Source organism: Hirundo rustica, chromosome 6, assembly GCF_015227805.2.
Source record: "Hirundo rustica isolate bHirRus1 chromosome 6, bHirRus1.pri.v3, whole genome shotgun sequence".
Classification (NCBI taxonomy): domain Eukaryota; kingdom Metazoa; phylum Chordata; class Aves; order Passeriformes; family Hirundinidae; genus Hirundo; species Hirundo rustica.
In genome coordinates, this window is record NC_053455.1 from 1327607 (window position 1) to 1348469 (window position 20863).

Below are 20863 nucleotides of genomic sequence, written 5' to 3' on the forward strand. Positions count from 1 at the left end.
TTCGAAAAACTTTGTGTCTAGGCAAAATAAAACTTATTTATCTTACAACTCATCCTTGTTTTTTCTCTTACGCTCTCTTTTCTCCCATCTCCTTTTCACTGCCTTTAAATTTCCAGCACTTCCATGTCAAGAAGAAATAAAGAGAAGCTTCTCAAATCCCAAATCTTCCAGGTTTGTGTCCTGGTTTTTTTTTGATTTGATGCATGGAGTAACTGAGGTAAAATATTCCCAGAGCTGCTTTAAGCATTGCAAGTGCTTTAGGATTGTCATGGAATGGTTCCTCATGGAATGGGTTGTGTTGGAAGAGACCTCAGAGATGATTCAATTCCAACCCCTCCTGTCGCAGGCAGGATTTAGGGTTTTCCCTGGCAGGCAGGAACAATTTCCAGCTGGTAAAATATCTGGATCTGTCCTGGGACAAAGGAGTGGCTCCCTGCACCCAGGGCAGGTGTCCCTTGATGGCCAGAGCCACCCTGGTCTGTGTCCCCAGACCACCCACTGCTCCTGTCAGGGATTAAAAGGAAAAAAAATAAAAAAATCCTATTTTTCAGTCTGCCCTGAGCCTGTCCCTGAAATAAAGAGGCTTAAAGCTGAGGCAAGAGCAAGATCGTTTTGTCAGGGCACCCTGGCAAAAATGGAAAGTTTCTGAGGCTCAGGGAGCAGAGAGGGGAGCTACGGGATAGAAACAGAGAATGGAATTATCAGAGGATTGTAAACTGGAGTATCCTGAGCGGGAAAGATCCACAGGGATCATCCCAGCCCCTGTCCCTGCCCAGACCCCCCAACAATCCCACCCTGGGCACCCCTGGAGCACTGTCCAAGCTCTCCTGGAGCTCTGGCAGCCTCGGGGCCGTGCCCATTCCCTGGGGAGCTGTTCCAGTGCTTATCCCACCCTCTGAGGGAAGAACCCTTCCCTAAAATCGAAAACTATAAATAAATATAACTATAAATCATATTTATGGCGGATTTTCAGCCGAGCTCAGTGTTTACATATTCCCATATATCCACACAAGCCAATCCAGGTATCCCTGCCGAATTCCCTGTGCTCCTTTCTATCCTCAACACCCTTTTCTCCCCGGCTCCTCCAGCTTTTCCAGAATCCCTTTGCTTTCCGAGCCGTGGGGCCGCAGCTTTGATGACTCACATCTTTATGCCCCTTTTTTTCCTGGGTGCTTTTCCCCTCCCTTCTCCAGCACTTTGATGCCTCCGCGGGCTCGTGCTGCCGTTCACGCACAGAAGTGCCATTGAGAATTCCAGCGGGAGGAAGGGAGGCGGATCTTGGCTTTTCAAGGCACTTCCTCGCTGGTTTTGCTCAGGAGAGGCTACAAAAGCTCCCGGCTTCCACACTGGAGGGATTCATTCCATGGGGATTTCGTCCAGCGGCACTGAGGGGAGCGGGATCCGCCCTTCGGCAGCCTAAACCCATCGCGGAATTGTCACTTCCTTGCTGAATTTAGATCGATGCAGTGATGCCCAAAGTTCCACCTTCCCCATATTCCATGTCCTGCGCTGCCCAGGTGCAGCTCTGAGCTCACACTCAGCGTCACTCAGCTCTCTGCACACAGCAGCCACACAAAACAAATCCTGCTCCTGCTGCACACCAAGGACAGCTGGGACAAGAGTTCAGCCCAAAAGCACAAACAGCGGTGGCTGGAGGGAGGAACAAGAAGGATGGGACTGGAGAACCTGGAGCTGGAATTGGACAATTCAACCCCAATGTGCAAATGGACCAAAACTGATCAAAGTGTGAGACCTCATGAGCGTTTGTCCATTTTGTGCCCATTTTGTGTCCATTTTGTGTCCATTTTGTGCCCATTCTGTGCCCATTTTGTGTCCATTTTGTGTCAATTTTGTGCCCATTTTGTGCCCATTTTGTGTCCATTCTGTGTCCATTTTGTGACCATTTTGTGTCCATTTTGTGTCCATTTTGTGACTATTTTGTGCCCATTTTGGTTCCACCTTGGGTGTGTCCCTGCCCAGGCTCTTGTCCTGCCCAAGGTGGATCCTTTAAAGCCTTTCAATAAATATCTATTTTATTCTCCATCTCTGCCCAGTCTCTGTTCCAGCTCAGCCTTCCCAAGGCTGGGATCAAAACCATCCCAGCCTCTCCAAAGTCAGACCTGCAAGCCGAGGTCGTGCATCCAGGAGCCCCGAGAGCACAATTCCCGCTTTCCAAAAATAGAAAGGATGAGCTGTTCCTCAATTCCCTGAGTGCAGCTCTGCCTGAACAGCTCCAGACACCTCAGCCCAGCCCTGCTGCAACAGCAACTTCCTAATTAGCGGATTAGGGATGCCTGGCTAATGAGGAGCTGCCAAGGAGGGACCCCAGGCTTCTGGAGGACGAGGTCTGGGCAGGAACAAACATCAGCAATGCGCTGAGGAAAAGGGAGCTGGGACGCAGGGATGTATTAAAAAAAAAAGGGAATTTGTTGGGGATTCAGGGAAGCAACTCTGGTGTTTGTGGAGCTGGGGATGTGGAGGGCTCCGCATTCCCTCGGCACTGAGCTTCTCCGAGGAGATCAGCAGGACCTGGGGACACTGGGAATGATGTGACCCCCAAGGAATAAAGGAAGTGTTCTCCACGCAGTCATGGAATTGTTAGGAGTGGGAAAAAAAACCTCTAAGACATCGAGTCCAACCATTCCCAGCACTGCCGAGGCCACCACTGACCCCTGTCCCCAGGTGCCACATCCACAGGGATTTAAATCCCTCCAGGAATGGGGACTCCACCCCTGCCCTGGGCAGCTGTGCCAGGGCTGGACAAACCTTTCCAGGAAGGAATTTTTCCAATATCCAACCTGAGCCTCCCCAGGTGACACTTGAGGCCATTTCCTCTGATCCTGGAGGTTTTTACATGGAAGTTGGGAGCCCGACCCCCCCCCGGCTGTCCCCTCCTGTCAGGGACTTGTGCAGAGCCACAAGGTTCCCCCTGAGCCTCCTTTTCTCCAGGCTCAGCCCTTTCCCAGCTCCCTCAGGAATTCTCCAGCCCCTTCCCAGCTCCCTCAGGAGTTCCTGAGACAAGACACCCACACTCCAACATGGAAAATCCTGCTGCAAAGGTAAAGAAGACAACTCCTCATTCCATGCCAGGACCAGATTCCCTGTCAGCCTTGCAGGGATTCAAAGCCAGCCGGGATAACGGGATTGGCAGGGCAAGGTTTAGACCTAATGAGGAGCAGGACTGGGGGATCCCTTGGGATCCTTTCCAGCTTTATTTTCTATTATTCCTTTTTGCTAAAGGATTATCCCAGAAAAGCTGTGACTGCCTCTGGATCCCTGGCAGTGTCCAAGGCCAGGTTGGACACTGGGCTTGGAGCAGCCTGGGACAGTGGGAGGTGTCCCTGCCCATGGAAAAGGGATGGCACTGGGTGGGATTTGAGGTCCATTCCATCCCAAACTGTTCTGGGATTCCATAAAATCATCCACCTGCCGTGCTCAGCATGGAGCATGCCCAGGATTTCCAGCCCCTTTCACGCAGATCCCAGTCACCTCCCCCCAGGAATGCCAGGAAACCTGAAGGGAAATATTTCTTCCACCTTCCGTAATTCCCTTTGCGGCGCGCTCTGTCTGACTGACGGGAAACAAAGCAAGTTTATCATGACAGACTCCAGCTTAATCGAGGGATTAAAAGTGAATTAAACCCTTTCTGTCTGCCACCACATGCCCCAGACAGAGCAGCAGCCTCAGCTGTGATCTCAATGAGCTGTGGCAGGCAGCTGAAAAATCGCGGATTGAAAGACTCCTCTTGCTCGGGAAAAGTTCCTGCGCTGGTTTATTTTACCCTGGAAGCTGCCAAAACTCAGCCTCAATTTATGGATTGATGATCACCTGCGCTAAACTGGCTGCCAATCGACGGAGTGATATGATTTCCAAACGAATCGACGCCACCCAAGCTGCTTTGTGGAGCGAGATAAAAGCCCGATTTGCTTTTCCTCAATCATATTGCAAGGACTGTTCTGAGGAGCCCAGAATTCCCGTGGTTTTCTGGGTAAATATCCTGCTTTTTCCCTGGCATTTTGAAACAATGAACGGGCTTGAAAGGCTCCATTCAGGTTATTCTTAGCTCGGAGTGTTCCATGTGCCATTCAGCGGGAGCTGGGGCTAAAATTCCCTTTTTTTTTTTAGTGCCTCCCATGGAAACCGGTGACACCATCAGCTGTCAGTGATTTCTCCTTTGAGACTCAGCGGAGCTGGGCTTGGAGCAGGAGATCCAGGGATTTCCACACGAGGAGGAATTTGCTGCTGCTAGGAGAAACCTCAGCAAGGCCCGGGCAAAGGCAGAGAGACGGGGAAAGGATCAGGGAATCGTGGAATGGTTTGGGATGGACGGGGCCTTAAACCCCATCCCATCCCAGCCCTGCCACAGGGGCGCTTCCCCTCACGTTTATCTGTAGGGATGAGAAATTCGCGGATCGATTGCTGCCTGCAGACACAAAATCAATCCCGACAAGCGCGTCTACCTTCCGCTCTAAATGATGGTTTTTCATCACTGTCACCTCGGGCCTCGGCCTGTGCGCGGTGGCACCGCCGGGACGGCCTCGGCTGCTCCATTTCCAGCTCCCACTCCAGGTTTTGGGGCCGGTTTTGTGTTTTAAACCAATCTGTGCTGCAACAAATCAACATTTTTGCCCGAAAAGTGAGGTCACAGGGTTGGATGAGGGGGCTGAGGGTCCAGGGGAGCATGGAACCGGCGGAGGGGGGGGATTGTCCTGGGGAGACTCCACTTGGGAAATCCAGTGCTGGAATTCTCAGCACAAGGAAATTGTGGAGCTGCTGGAACGATCTAGAGATGCTCCGAGGGCTGGAGCTGCTCTAGAGCCAGGCAGGGAATGTTCACCTGGAGAGGAGAAGGATCCAGGGAATGCTCAGAGCCCCTGGCAGGGCCTGGAGGGGCTCCAGGAGAGCTGGAGAGGGACTGGGGACAAGGGATGGAGGGACAGGACACAGGGAATGGCTTCAGATGGGAAAAGGGGAGATTTGGGTGAGATATCAGGAAGGAATTCCTGTCTGGGAGGGTGAGGAGGGGCTGGGCTGGAATTCCCAGAGCAGCTGTGGCTGCCCCTGGATCCCTGGCAGTGTCCAAGGCCAGGTTGGACACTGGGCTTGGAGCAGCCTGGGACAGTGGGACCTGTCCCTGCCGTGGCATTGGATGGGATTTCAGATCCGATCGAAACCATTCCACGATTCCATGAAATGCAGAACAGGCAAATTCCCACGCTCTGATCCCACAAAGAGGGAATTAAACACACTCAGAACCACAGCAATGGCAATAAATCCGGGACATCTTTCCAGCTCCCAGATATTCCTGGCCCTCCATCCCATCCCTCCAGCTCCCAATTAAAACCGATGGACAGGACAGGGCTGAAACAGCTCCATCTTCGGGCTCCCGTTTTCATCTCTTTGGATTTATCCTGGATTCCCCCGGATTTACAATTCCTCTAATTTCTCCGGAGTTACACCAGGTGAAGCCCAACCAAAGAACTTCTGTGGGGTGAAGTTTTTATTAAATGAGCAAAGTTTTGTTTTAGAGCCGCCCCCACCTCAGTCCCTGTTCTTAACGAGCTCCTTCATTAATCACTTTTCACACCTAATCCCGCCCTTGATGCTGGCCATCAATTTCCTTGTGGAAAAGTGGGAATCCTTGGTTTTTTTCCAGGCTTGTTTACTTGGGAAATGACTCCAGAAAAGACAGTTTTCTCCCCAAATAACCGTGGCATGGGTAAGGTGGGAAAAATTCCTTCTTTTGGCAAAATTGCCCCGGGATTGCCCATCCTGGGCTCTGGAAATGGGAGTTTGGTGTTCCCCGAGTGCCGGAACATCAATTTGTTTGAAGATGAAGCTCAACACGAACCGAGACACTGCTGGCTCCAACAGCGAAGTTATTCCAAGGAAAAGTGGGAGCGGGATCAATTCCCACGCTCCGTTGCCGTGGATGAGGGTCAGGAGTTGCTCCCAAATCCCAGTCACACCTCCCACGGAAAGGGAACCTCCTGCCGTGAAACCAGAGCTGCTCATGAGGGACAAACCTCACTTCAGGATACATTTTTTTTTTCCCTGGAAAAATTAATGGGAGTGTAAATTAAGGCCTTCCAAGTCATTTTCCCGGATATTTTCAGAGCAGACCGTAATTCCTGGTGGAGACGATGTCAAGGGCTGTGGACAGCAGTGGGAAAGCACAGGTCTGCTGTCCAACCAGCAATTCCAAAAGAGCTGGAGGCAACTCCTTGGGATAAAGCCCTGAGGACAGGAATTATGGGAATGATGGGAAGTGCAAATAAAATTCCTCGCTGATCCCAGCCACGCTCAAAATTACAATTTAGTGTTCAATTTCTCCCTTCTGATTTCAGGGCCTCAGACACAAATTACTAAGACCTAACCTGCCCTAAACTAAACCGAAGTCTCCATATGTTCCAACAATTCCCGTGGATTTGTTTTCCAAAGCACAATCCCCTTGAAATTCCTGATTAGTGAGAAATCCGAGCTCAGAATGTCACTCTCTGGTGGGAGGTTCAGAAACTGTTTCAGACATATCCTGTGCTGATCCTGGACACGGAGCCTTTAGGAGGGGTAAAATCTGGGATTTCCATCCTTCCCCAGCATTCCTGAGTGCATTTCTTGGGAATGACCCCTGTGGCTACAGTCACAGCAAGAGGGAGAGACACGACTGACTGATCCAAAAGGAATGAGCCCAAAAAAACAGGATAAATTCACAAGAAATTCCACAAAACAGAAACAACTTTTCCAGGGATTCTGCCCAAAGGTGTAGAGATCTTCCCACAAAAGGATTTCAACACAACCCCTTGGATATTTCCGTTTGGAGCAATTAAATCCGAAAGGAAACATTTATGTTGGAATCAATGAAGGAATTGATGTTTAGGTTGATGCAAGAAAAGGTCAAATCCCTGAAATCAATGCCTGAGTAGGAAAAGGTCGGGGTTTTCCCATGAAATATTTTGCGGAATAAAAAATTCTTACGTTTAAACAGCACGGGGAAGATGAAGAGCTATTGGAGTGATTCCAGAGGCCATGGAGCTGCTCCATGGAGCCCCTCTGCTCTGGGGCCAGGCTGGGAGAGTTGGGAATGTTCCCCTGGAGAGGAGAAGGATCCAGGGAGAGCTCAGAGCCCCTGGCAGGGCCTGAAGGGGCTCCAGGAGAGCTGGAGAGGGGCTGGGGACGAGGGATGGAGGGACAGGACACAGGGAATGGCTTCAGATTGGAAAAGGGGAGATTTGGGTGGGAGATTGGGAACTGGGAATTCCTGGCTGGGAGGGTGGGGAGGGGCTGGGATGGAATTCCCAGAGCAGCTGTGGCTGCCCCTGGATCCCTGTCAGCATCCAAGGCCAGGTTGGACACTGGGGGTTGGATCAGCCAGGGATAATGGAAGGTGTCCCTGCCATGGCAGGGGCTGGAATGAGATGGACTTCTAGGTTCTTCCCACCCAAGCCGTTCCAGGATTCCCTGGAGGAGCCCCAAATGCCGGAGCTGGAGCTCACCTGTTTTGTTGGAGAGGCGGAAGGACACCATTTTATCCGGGATGCTGCAGACATTCCGCACCGAGGCAATGCAGCTGTAGTTGGCGTAGTCCTGAGGTCGCAGGTTCTTCAGCTTCAGGATCTTTGTTTCTCCCTGGAAAACGGAGGAGAGAGCCTTAGGAAAGGACAGAGGCAGAGGAGAAATGGATACGGGTCTGGGATTTCCATCCTCCGGCATTCCCAAGTGCGTTTCTTGGGATTGGCCCCTGATGTCCTGTGACCACAGGACACAACTGACTGATCCAAAAGGGATGAGGCCGGAAAAAAAAGAGTAAATTCACAATAAATTCCACAAGATGGGAAAAAAAATTCCAGGTGTTCTACCTAAAGGCTTCGAGATCCTCTCCCAAAGGATTTCCAAAGGATACAGAGAATATCAACACTGGAAAGGCAGAGGGAAAATTGGTTTGGTGGAGTCCTTCAAGTCACAAATTTTTCAGGATAATTTATTTTAAGGTCCAATTTCCATGAAGAAAAACTCCCAAGGTACAAAATTCCTCCTGTTTTCCTTTAAAAATGAGGAGCGGCTGGAGTCTATTTTCAGGGAGCAGGGATGGAACAGGAAGCCGAACGTGATGTGGAATATGGAATTCCTTCAAATGTGGACAGCAGAAAACTGGGAAATGGGAAATGTGAGATTCCCTTTGCAAAGTTCCAAAAGAAAAACGTGGAAAATGTTCATCATCCGGTGTCCCGATAAATCTGAACAACTTTAGTATTGGCCCAGCCTTAGGAACACATGGAAATTTTTTTTTAACAATGTCACATGGATAAACTGCCCATGAATATCTAGGAAAAATACGGAAGTTTGAGAAAATGAATGTAACAAAACTGCGGAAAAAACCCCATAAATCCATATAAAAAAATACAGCTGAGCAAGGAAGAAAAGAAACCGTCCTTGAAATCTTGGAAGAGACTTTGGGAGTATTGGGATTTATGTGGTCTCTACGTACAACAAATTCCATGGAAATAATGGGATTAAAATGAAATCCATTGCAAGGCCAAGCCTTGGAAAAACTGCTCCTAAAGATCAAATTCCTGCCTTAGGAGGTTTCTCTGGAATAGGGAAAGGCCTGAGAAAGGCAGAGCCTTAGGAACTCATGGATGTGGATAAACTGCCCCGGAATGTCTAGAAAAAATACGGAAGTTTGAGAAAATGGAAGTACAGAACTGGGAAAAAAAAATAAATCCATAAGAAGTGATACAGATGAGCAGGGAAAAAAGGAAATAGTCCTTGGAATTTTGGAGAGATTTTGGGAATATTGGGATTTAAATGGTTTCTACAGACAACCAAACCCAAGGAAATGATGGGTTTAAAATTAAGCCTTGGAAAAGCTGCCCCTAAGGATCAAATTCCTGCTTTAGGAGGTTTTTTCTGGAACAGGGAAGGGCCTGATCCAGGCTGCCAAAAGCACTGAGTTCTGGAGCAGCTTCATTCCAGCAGTTCCCCCCTTAGCTCCAGGTTGAGCTTGGGCTGAACTCCCAGTGGAATTCTGGATCCTGTCCCCAGCTCATGGAGATTTATAAAAATGTATGTATTTTCCTCATTGGTTGGGATAATTAGTCTAATTATGTCTAATTGCATAATTATCGTAAATACAGCAACTTTAATCTCGTGCTCAGGCTGAGTAATTCCAATGAGTGACAGGGAGGATGCAAACTCTCAGGGAAAAAAAAAAAAATCTCCATCCATCAAGATCTGGGATTTGGGAAGTTCATTTCTCCAACTTTTTTTGCGGATGAGGATGGGCAGGTTTGATCCGTTTCTCTCCCAGTGGATGCTGGAATAAGTGGCTGATGTTTCCTGATTGACTGGAAAAATCCGATCATATTTAAGGAATTTGTCTGGCTTGGCCCAGTTTTCCAAGTGTCTCCTGTGATTTGATTGCTGACTCGATTTTGGGATCATCCCAGAGTATGGACAAAAGGGGAAAGGGGGGAATTCTGCCCCTCTGTCCTGCTCAGGTGAGGCCCCACCCGCAGAGCTGCACCGGCTCTGGGGACAGAGCAGGACATGGAGATGCTGGAGTGATCCACAGGAATCCATGGAGAAGCTCCAAGGGCTGGAGCTGCTCTGGAGCCAGGCTGGGAGAGCTGGGAATGTTCCCCTGGAGAAGGGAAGGATCCAGGGAGAGCTGAGAGCCCCTGGCAGGGCCTGAAGGGGCTCCAGGAGAGCTGGAGAGGGGCTGGGGACAAGGGATGGACGGACAGGACACAGGGAATGGCTTTTAGCTGGAAAAGGAGAGATTTGGGTGGGATATTGGGAAGGAATTCCTGTGTGGGAGGGTGGAGAGGACTGGTCCCTCAGTGTGGGCAGCAGGAAAAGTGGGAATTCTGCCCTCCTGCCTTGCTCAGGTGAGACCGCACCTGCAGAGCTGCTCCAGCCCTTGGGACAGAGCAGGACATGGAGCTGCTGGAAAGAGTCCAGAGGAATCCATGGAGCTGCTCCTGGGGTTGGAGCTGCTCTGGAGCCAGGCTGGGAGAGCTGGGAATGTTCACCTGGAGAAGGGAAGGCTCCAGGGAGAGCTGAGAGCCCCTGGCAGGGCCTAAAGGGGCTCCAGGAGAGCTGGAGAGGGGCTGGGGACAAGGGATGGAGGGACAGGACACAGGGAATGGCTCCCACTGCCAGAGGGCAGGGATGGATGGGAGATTGGGAATTGGGAATTCCTGGCTGGGAGGGTGGGGAGGGGCTGGGCTGTAATTCCCAGATTTGCTGTGGCTGCCCCCGGATCCCTGGCAGTGTCCCAGGCCAGGTTGGACATTGGGGCTTGGAGTAGCCTGGAATAGTGGGAGGTGTCACGGGGTTGGAATGGGATGCTTTTTAAGGTCCCTTCCCACCCAAAAAATTCCAGGATTTTGTGATCACCAGAATAATAAAACCATCAGAAGTAACAATCAACTTATTTTTTTGGGGTAAAAAAAAAAAAAAAAATACCTGAGAAATTTTGTTTCCCTTTCCATTCCATTTCACTTCCAGATTAAAATCCACCTTCAGAGCCCTCAACAAAAAAATTCCCTCTCAAAACTCCCAAGCCTCAGCCCTCTGAAGCCAAATCCCCTCTGTCCCTCTTCCCATCAGCTCTCCCTGTTTGCATCCCTAACATCGAATGAACTAATTAAGCAGAAGACGTTGATGACTCTTGAACCTTTAATTACATCTTTTCCTCTCATAAACACAGAGCAGATCTTGTCTGCACGGATCCAGACCACGCTAATTCCAGCTGCCCTCCAATATCTGGAGAAAGGTTATGGATAAGATTGGAATATTACCAGGACAATCTGACTTATTAATTAATTAAACCCACGCCGAAATTTTAGGAAGGGTGATCTTAATAACCTAAAAAAAACCCCCCACAGCTAATTTCATGTGGCACATTTTAGTAGATGAATCCTTAGATTTTAGGGAAAGCAATCCTCTGCATTTCCATAGTGAAACATAAAATTAAAAAATCCACTTTCCTTTTTTAATTAAGACATTTCAAAACTCCAGTTTATGCTCGAGCCCAAACAAAGCCCCAGATTTGCTAAACTGGGTCTGCTCATGTTAAATTAAAAATAATCTCATTACATTTAGGACACCAATAGCTCGGCTCTGTGATTTAATTCCCATCTCTGCAAGGTTCCGGGATCCACATTTCTCCGGAAAACACGGAGCTGTTGGAGCAATATAAAGCTGTCAAGTACAATAAAAAGCCACAAATGAAGGTGCTCTCAAATCATTAAGTGAAAATCATTTATGAAAGTCGCAGTTGCTTTCTGCTCTGAACACCAAATTGCCAGGCAGTTTTCACCTCTGTCTTGTCTCGTTATTCCTTAGGATTCTCCAAACCAAATTTTCCGCTTTTTTTTTTTTTTTTCCTTCCACTTTCTTTTTATTTTATTTTTTTTTTCCTTTCAAACACCATCCCACACTTTTGGCCACAGACAATGGGATCTGCCACCTTTTTCTTATCCTTCCTCGGTGCAAATGTGTACATGATAAATTAATCTCAGTTTATCCGACAGAGCCTGGATTCCTTCAGGGCTGGGAATGGGAGCAGGAAGACTTTGGAAATGGTTTTATTTCCTTTTTTTTGCCGCCTCATTTTTAAGTGGGGGAATTGCGAACCGAAACCTCATATTTAAAGATTTTAAAAGGCAGAAGAAAAAGGGAGCATAAAAACCAACATGGGGAGTCCCCACGGAGTCTGGAATCGTGGAATTTTTAAGGTTGGAAAAGCCCTCCAAGATCATCAACTCCAACCATCGACCACCACCATGCTCTCCGTTAATCCGTGTCCTCAAGTGCCACATCCACACGGTTTTTGAACGCTTCCGAGGATGGAGACTCCACCCTCTTCTGGACAGCCTGCACCTCTTCCATAAAGAAATTTTTCCTAAAATTTTATCTACGTTAAGAGATCCTAAGGCTGTAATTCAGGCTGAGTGCAGAATCGCTGAGTTGGATCGGGAAGGATGAAGAAATAGGAGTCAAATCAGAAGCTTGGGCTTGCAGGATCCAGTAAAAATCACTTTGAAAGGCCTCCTGCAGATATCGCTCTCTCATCGTTTAACAATTCCGATTTTTACAAAAATTAATTCTCCTTTACGTCAGGAAATCCATTACCAACATCAAGGAGCGTCCGGGCAGGGCATCACAACCTGGAGGCCATCCCCAACCCCGCAAACCCAGCGGGGCGGATCCCGTTACGAAGCCTCCGGATGGGGGAAAAAAATTCCCGACTTTTACGAAGCCTCCAGACGGGGAGAAAAAAAAAAAAAAAAGAATTCCCGCTTTTCAGGCCTACCTGGGTAAAGAAGGGCTCGTAGATCTCCACTCCCTTGTCGGAGCCCTGCAGCAGCACCTCCTGGCCGCGGCGCCAGCTGTAGCGCACGGGCGGGTTGGAGTTGGCCACGCACCTGAGGAACACGGTCTTCTCATAATAAAACTGCTCCTTGGCTTCGCCGATGCTCTGGTGGACCGTGACTATGGGATCATCCAAATCTGGGAAGGGGGGGAAAAAACAGGCGGAAAACAAAAATGCCGAGGTTAAGCCAGGCTTTAGTCGACCCGGTGCCGGGAATTTCCTGCAGCGCCTTGTAAATGTTCTCTGTGAAACAGAGACAAAACAGCTCGAAAAGCCCCCAGATTTTAGGGATTTTGCGGCAAAAGTCAAGTTTGGGATTTATTCCCTTCTCCCCAACTGGGTCTCCTCCAAGACTCACATTTTTAGGCGGGACGACGCAGGCAATCTCATGCTAATGTCAATCATATTTCTATTATAGTGCGATGATTACCGCGGTTTTGTCTGGTTCGCAGCTTTACTCCTTGTTTCTTCTAACTCTTTTCCACAAAATTATAAAGCTTTGGCAATAAATAGACAGCCTGATTTGCATCCAAATGGCAGGATCCAGGAGTCCATGGATCATGTGCACGCAGCTGTTTGCTTTTAGAGCTGCAATTTAAGGCTGCAATTTAATGCAGATTCCCTGCTTTTAGTTACAGGCATTTAACTTCCAGCAGGTAAATTCATCCCGGGCTTTGGAACACATTTCTCTTGATTAAAATACAGATATCGGATAATTACTCCCACTGCAGCGGCTCCAAGAAAATGAGATGCCCACAAGGAGGAATTGGCTTCCACGAGGGATAAAAATACAATAGCCCTTGGAATATGAGGGTACCAGAGTAATTGATTTGGGCTTGATCCCACCGGGAAAAAGGAGATTCCTGGTCTGGGGGCTTTTCTGAGCTTTGTCTGGAGGGGCAATTTTATTGAGGAAGGAAAGAAATGGAGTAAGGGAAAACAAAGAAAGCAAAGGATGTTTCCCCTAAGTACTGGTTAAAAACACTCAGCTTCCAAATGACCACTCTCACAGCCAGGAATTCCTTCCCAATATCCCATCCATCCTGGCTCTCTGGCCGTGGGAATTATTCCCCCTTCTCCTGTCCATCCATCCCTGGAAACCAATGTTTTCAGTGGGAAGAATATTGAAGTTCTTGAAGTCCATTCCAGCCCTGCATCTCTGGGAATTTCAGCCCAGCCCCTCCCTCCCAGCCGGGAATTTCCAGTTCCCAATCTCCCATCCATCCCTGCCCTCTGGAAGTGGGAAGCCATTCCCTGTGTGCTGTCCCTCCATCCCTTGTCCCCAGCCCCTCTCCAGCTCTCCTGGAGCCCCTTTAGGTACCCTCAGCTCTTGCTGGATCCTTCTCCTCTCCAGGTGAACATTCCCAGCTCTCCCAGCCTGGCTCCAGAGCCTCTCCAGCCCTCGGAGCATCTCCGTGATCTCCTCGCCAACAGCTCCACGTTTTTCTTGTGCTGGAATGCTGGACTCAGCATTCCAGACCCACCCTCCAAGCACACAGGAACTCGACATTCCATGTGCAACTCAGCCTTGGCTGCAGCCATTCCAGAACCTTCTCAGCACTCTTCGTTCTTTAAAATTCCTTAAATCCCTTTGGATAGGGGTTAATTATTCCTTTATCCCCAAATTTTACCCTATTTTTGCAAAGTCCGGTGTGAGTAATTGTCAAAATGTTGTTTCATCAGGTTTATTTGGGGCCAGATTTCAGCAAAATGGAGAACAAGGTTCCCAAATCTTCATGGGACCAAAAGGAAACAGTCAAAGGCACCCTCAAATCCCTCTGCAAAGGTGGAGAATCCTGGAATTGTTGATGGAATTGTTGAGGAAAAGCCTCCTGAGATCACCAAATTCGACCATCGACCACCACCACCTCCACCACCAAACCAAGGCTTCAAGAGTCACATCCACAACTGGCAGAACTTTTCCAGGAGTGCTGACTCCTCCCCTTCCCCGGGCAGCCTCTTCCAAAGCTTGAAAATTCATGGAATTCTTAAGGAGGAACTTTGTTAATAAAATAAATTGACTAGGAGATATGAAAAATCCATGTTGAAAAGCAATTACCAGGGGGGGAAAAAAAAAAAAAAAACAACAACAAAAAAACCCAAACCAAACCAAAACAAACTAAACCAAAACAAAACAAACCAAAACAAACAAACAAAAAAAACCCTAAATCCAGAGACTTAAAAATTCATCTAAACCCTAAAAATTCCTCTTTAGCCGCTCCAGTTCTATTTGCATAAGAGGAGTGAAGCTGGAGAGTCTCTTGATTAATTAGCAGCAAAACCTGTTCCAAAATTCCCAACAATTCCAGCGATAATACCCCGTAATGGGGCACGGATTTTAAATAAATGTTACCTTCATCCTCCCTCCCAAAACATCTAATTCAAGATCACAGAAGCAAATTATGGGTCTGCTGCTCCAAATGAGGATGGCATTTCCTAATGAGATTTCATGTTTGTTCGAAAGGTTACCTGAAATCACAGCAGCGCTTGAAAAGGGTTGAGAGCGCTCGGAAACTCTGGCTTCGCCTCGTGAAGGCAAAAAGGAGAAAACTTACTCGCTGCAATTTTTAGGGTCAAACACCTGCTCCCTGAGTTTTGATGGAGAGCAGAACCTTCCCTATTCCCAGGTTATCCCTACTAAAGCACGGGCCTGCGTGGCAAACAAGGAGCCATGAGCTCCATCACCGAGTCCAGGGATGCTCTTCCAGTCCCTATCCCTGGGATGAAGGTGAATCCTTGGATAAAAGACCCGGAGAGGTCCAAAGGGTAGAAGACTCAAATCTGGGCTCTGCTTCATTTTCATGAAGTTACTCAAGGCAAGGCACGGGAAATCCCCTAAAACCTGGAACCCGGACTGAAACCAGGAGCGAAACCACCTCCACCCCTGGCTGCAAGAGAGCTATTTCCATGGAAAAATTCCTTCTCGTCCAGCCCATCCCTGTGAGACAAATTCCTGAGCACCCCGTCCAGCTCCAGACACGGATTGTTACCCTGGTTTTTCTGAGTTTTTTTAAAGCCTTTTGAATTTTCATAAAATGGAGTCAGATCTTTAGCTATGGCGCAATATTAGAAGCAGTTTCTACCTTTTTCCCACACATGTAACATAAACAAATCCTTTGTTTTTCATTCTCTGTCCTTTGTTTGCATATTTCTAACCTGAAAACAATTGTAACTGACAATTTGTCTGGCCACTGAGGCTGAGGGGTGAAAAACCTCAAAAAGCCAATCTTTGGCCAGACCCACAAATGTATAAAAAGTAAAAATAAACAAAGAGGCTCTCTCTCCACCCTGTCTCAGCCTTGAGTCGGAACGGAGGAACCTCTGCCCTGCAAAACCTCTCTCTCGGTGCGACTGCTTTGCGTGTCTCAGTGGCAATGGATAAACGGGAACAATGCAGGGGAGGACACCAAGGTGACTGGAGGCCATCCAGATCCCGAGGGAGCTGGGTTTGGCCAACCTGGAGATGGCTGGATGAAGGGAAAATCCAATTTCTGTCTTCAAATGCCAACCAGGGGCTCCTGGAAAAGACGAAGAGGAAGCCGGGATGAAGAGCAGATGGAATTTCTATCTTCCACCTGCCACCAGGAAGTCCTAGAGAAGATGAAAAGCACTTCATGGAGGTGCAGAGGAAAGGACCATGAGGTCTAAGATTCACCAGGAGATATTTCTCCTGGATATAAGGAAAACAAATTCCCTGTGCAATCAGACAAGTGTCCAGAGGGGCCGTGGGATACTTGAAGGCGTCCAAAGACTGGCTGGACACAGTCCTGAGGAATCTGACCTTGAGGGTGACCATGGTTTGAGCACGGACAAGAGCTCATTTTAGATGGATGATTCCGAATTACTCCGTGATTCCAGGAGTTGTGATGTCATCACTCACTCGTCATCACTCGCTCGCCCAATCTGCTCTCTTGGAATAGGCCCATGCTGGATCAAGGAAACACGGAATGGTTTGGGATGGAAGGGATCTGAAATCCCATCCAGTCCTACCCCTGCCATGGCAGGGACACCTCCCACTGTCCCAGGCTGCTCCAACCCCAATGTCCAGCCTGGCCTTGGGCACTGCCAGGGATCCAGGGGCAGCCACAGCAAATCTGGGAATTCCAGCCCAGCCAGGAATTCCTTCCCAATATCCCACCCAAATCTCCCCTTTTCCAACCTGAAGCCATTCCCCGTATCCTGTCCCTCCATCCCTTGTCCCCAGTCCCTCTCCAGCTAATCCCTTCCAAGCAAGCACTGAACTATGGCAAATGATGGATTTTGATAGGAATATCGGGAAAGCTCCAAGAAATCCAAGTTGGGAATGGAACTGCAGGAAAGCCTCTGCCAAAGCATTTCATAATGGTCAATTAATGGAAAATTCCCACTGCAGAACCTGATGGATTTTTTTTTTTTTTTTTTCCAATGGCAGTGCTGGAAAGGTCCCGACAGATGCAGCAAAGCAACTACCAAGGGAGCAAAGAATGCTCCCAGTTTTTGGGAGATTTTCCTGAACATTCCCGGTGTTGGGAAGGGCTGCACTAATGTGTGACTGGGTAGTTACATGAAGCTGGGCTTTGCTAGGACATGTGAGAGCTGGAAAAGAGAAAAAGCAGGGAAAATACGGGGTTTGAACAAGGGATTCTGCAGGAATATTGCAGGAAAATTCCAAAATTCCCTGCCTTTAGCCAGGTCGTTTAAAAGCAACTGGATCCCAGTGCTCATGGAAGCTCTCCAGAATTCTGGCTTCAATTCTGATTGAATCAGGATTAATTGATATTCAATTCCCTAAACAGATTTTTAAAACCCCCCCTCCTTGAGCTCTGTGCACATGGGTGTCTGGGGGTGGTTACTCTTTCCCAGCAGGAAAATTTCCAGGGGCTTGGAAGGTGCTGGAATTCCACTGGAATTCCCTGGAAGTGTCCAAGGCCGGGTTGGACGAGGCTTGGAGCAGGCTGGGATAGTGGAAGGTGTCCCTGCCCAAGGCAGGGGTGCAATGGGATGGGATTTAAGGTCCCTTCCATCCCACACCATTCCAGATTGAATAATTCCAAACACCACACAAAAATAAACCCTATAAATATTTAACGCTTGGAAGCTCAACAACTTGAATCTCTTCACTGTTTTACAAGAAAATGGGGGAGAAGAAAAAAAAAAAAAAATCCCAAAATTTTCATTTGGGGTTGACGAAATTATGAAGAGCCGACAGATTAATCACTCTTTAAATCGAACCGAAGTCGTGGGTGCTGCTACAGGGGTAAAGCCTCTTAATCGACCTGAAAATAATTACGGAAAGATGTTTTCCACGGAGGTTCGTGCCACCATCGGGATCAATTTCTCAGTGTTTAATCTCTGAGTTGAACCAACCCCTCCCTAAAGCCCAGGTGGGCCAGGCACGGTAAACACCGGATTGGAAGAACTCCCCTCACACAACCCTAAGCTCTGGAACAAATGGAAATCTCAGCCTAAGCTGATCAAAACGGGTCTAATCCGAATTCCCCGGGAATTGCATCATCGTGGTGGAGTGGAGGTGCGCGGAGTGCGGCAGACAACGTTAAAACCCTCCCTGTGCAGAATTCCAAAGGCACTGAGCTGACTGGAAGTGGGGAAACGCGGATCACCGTCCCCACAGCCCTGAGCTGAGCGCCGGGAGAGTCACACAAACACAAACAGCTCGGCAGGATCCAGGCTGGATTTGCTGGATCATCTCCTCCCAGCTGCTGGGCCTGCACAGTTTGCTGATTTCATTTGTTAATTAGCCGCCTTTGTCTTCAGATGTTCGGAGCAGGCGGGACAAGAATAAAACACATCTGGGAAAGGGATGGGAACGGCCTCATCCTGGCGGGCAGAGCGGAGACAGCGGTGACGCATCGCTGAGCCGGAGTTGTTCAGCTCCTGAGTTACCCTGAAATGCGAAACTCCCGTCTTTTCCGAGCTGCTTTCCCTCCTTGACCCAGCACGAGATTTCAACCGCGGAATCATGGAAAAGAATTTGGGGTCCTCGAGTCCCAGCTGTGCCTGATCCCCGCCTTGTCTCCATCCCAGGGCGCTGAGTGCCAAGGCCACCACTGCCCCATGTCCCCAGGTGCCACATCCACAGGGAATTAAATCCTTCCGGGCATGGGGACTCCACCCTCTACCTGTGCCAGGGCTGGACAACAAACTTAGGGAAGAAATTTTCACAAATATCCGATCTAAACCTCACAGAATCACTGAGGTTGGAAAAGAGCTCCAAGGTCACCGAGTCCCAGCTGTGCCTGGTCCCCACCCTGTCCCCAGCCCAGAGCTCCGAGTGCCACCTCCAGGAATTCCTGGGACACCTCCCGGGATGGGCACTCCAAACCTCCCTGGCCACTTCCAAGCCCTGAGCTCCCTTTCCATGGGGAAATTCCTGCTGCTGTCCACCCTGAGCCTCCCCTGGCCCAGCCTGAGGCCGTTCCCTCTGCTCCTGTCCCTGTTCCCTGGGAATCATCCCCTCTCCTGTCAGGGACTTGTGCAGAGCCACAAGGTTCCCCCTGAGCCTCCTTTTCTCCAGGCTCAGCCCTTTCCCAGCTCCCTCAGGAATTCTCCAGACCCTTTCCCAGCTCCTTCAGCTGCTCTTCATCAGATTTCTTCTCAATAATTCACAGAATTCCAGGATGGTTCGGGTTAGAAGGAAGGAGCTAAAATCCCACCCAGCGCCATCTCTGCCGTGGGCAGGGACACCTTCCACAATCCCAGGGTGTTCCAAACTCCCCCCAGCCCGGCCTGAAAAACTTCCAGGGATAAAGCAGTCACAGCTTCTCTACCAAGGCAGCTTTGGAATGCTTTGTGTGGGACATAAACCTCGAAGATTCAATTAATTCCTCTGCTTCTTGCATGCTGTGGAAAGGAAAACGAGCTCTCCTGCTCTCCACCCCTTCACGTGTCCGGTGTGGACACACAGCAGCTGGAAAGACGGGAATCAAGTTATTCCCAGCTCCGTGTGAGCTATTTTCCCCTCTCCAGCCCTTTCAAAGAGATTTATTCTGCATCTGCAGTGCTGCATGTGCGGAACAGCCCCGGCGCTGAAAACAAGCAGCATTTCCAGCTGCTGGGAGGAAGAAAACGTTCCCTCCTTGTTCCCACCACGGAGAGCGTGACCCTGGGAGCCCCCTGAGGAGCTTCCATCGATTTCCGATGGAATTTCGGGAGGATCAGAGCCCTGCCAGGAGGCTGTTAACACACTCCAACACAAAAGGACAAAGCGAACGACCTCGGCATCAACAACCCCCCCCACACACAGCTCCCGCCTGCGATGCTTTCCTGAGCGTTCCGGCTGCAACGGAATTCCAAAAGGAAAAATATAATGAGCTCTCGGCGGTGGGATTTTTTTGGAGAAAACCTTTCCCCCCTGCTGGTTAACGGGGTTATAAATACACCTGGTTTAAACTCTGAGCGTGTCCTGGAGGCACCAGGGGTGGCACAGGGGGTGCAGCACTACCAGGAGGGTTTTCCTTCTCCGGGGACACCAAACTGAGCCAATTCCCATAGTTTCTGAGGCTGGATTAGCTCCGGAATCCCCTGGGAGCAGACAGGATTTCAGCACGAACAGAACAAACAACAGCATCCACGGCAGTGCTCAACTTCCACAGGGACGGGAGCAGCTCTGAGGACAGGGATTGGGAGTGTTGGTGGATCAGAGGCTGGACATTGTGATCGTGATACGCAAAGCAATCACACGAGATCCGAGAAGTTTCACAGGGCAGAGACTTCTCTGATCCAGCTCAAGCTGAGACAGGGCGGAGAGAGAGCCTCTTTGTTTATTTCTTACTTTTTATACATTTGTGGGTCTAGCAGAAGATTGGCTTTTGGGGTTTCCACCCCTCAGCCTCAGTGGCCAGACCAATTGTCAGTTACAATTGTTTTCAGGTTAGAAATCTGCAAACAAAGGACAGGGAATGAAAAACAAAGGATTTGTTTATGTTACATCTGTGGGAAAAGGTAGAAACTGCTTCTAATATTGTGCAGTAGCTAAAAGGTCTGACTCCATTTTATGAAAATTCAAAAGGTTTTTAAAAACTCAGAAAAACCAGGGTGACAGGACATGACCTGGAATTGCGCCTTGGGTTGATCTCTGAGTGTGGGATGTGGAGCGGCTGGAGCGATCCAGAGGAATCCATGGAGAAGCTCCAAGGGCTGGAGCCCCTCTGGAGCCAGGCTCTGAGAGCTGGGAATGTTCACCTGGAGAGGAGAAGGCTCCAGGGAGAGCTGAGGGTACCTAAAGGGGCTCCAGGAGAGCTGGAGAGGGACTGGGGACAAGGGATGGAGGGACAGGACACAGGGAATTGCTTCAGATTGGAAAAGGGGAGATTTGGGTGGGATATTGGGAAAGAATTCCTGGCTGGGAGGGTGGAGAGGGGCTGGGCTGGAATTCCCAGATTTGCTGTGGTTGCCCCTGGATCCCTGGCAGTGCCCAAGGCCAGGTTGGAGCAGCCTGGGACAGTGGGAGGTGTCCCTGCCCATGGAATGGGTGGCACTGGGTGG

At 49.2% G+C, this 20863-nt stretch overlaps 1 protein-coding gene across 1 annotated transcript in view; it reads right to left on the minus strand.

The window, feature by feature from the left end:
* MDGA2 (MAM domain containing glycosylphosphatidylinositol anchor 2) overlaps positions 1–20863 on the minus strand; it is a 205854-nt gene that overhangs the window by 93642 nt on the left and 91349 nt on the right. Inside the window, exons 4-5 of the mRNA XM_040066256.2 lie at positions 12320–12516; positions 7494–7626 (exon numbers count right to left, since the gene is read on the minus strand). Coding sequence (XP_039922190.1) covers positions 7494–7626; positions 12320–12516 — 330 coding nt within the window. The remainder of the gene's footprint in view (positions 1–7493; positions 7627–12319; positions 12517–20863) is intronic.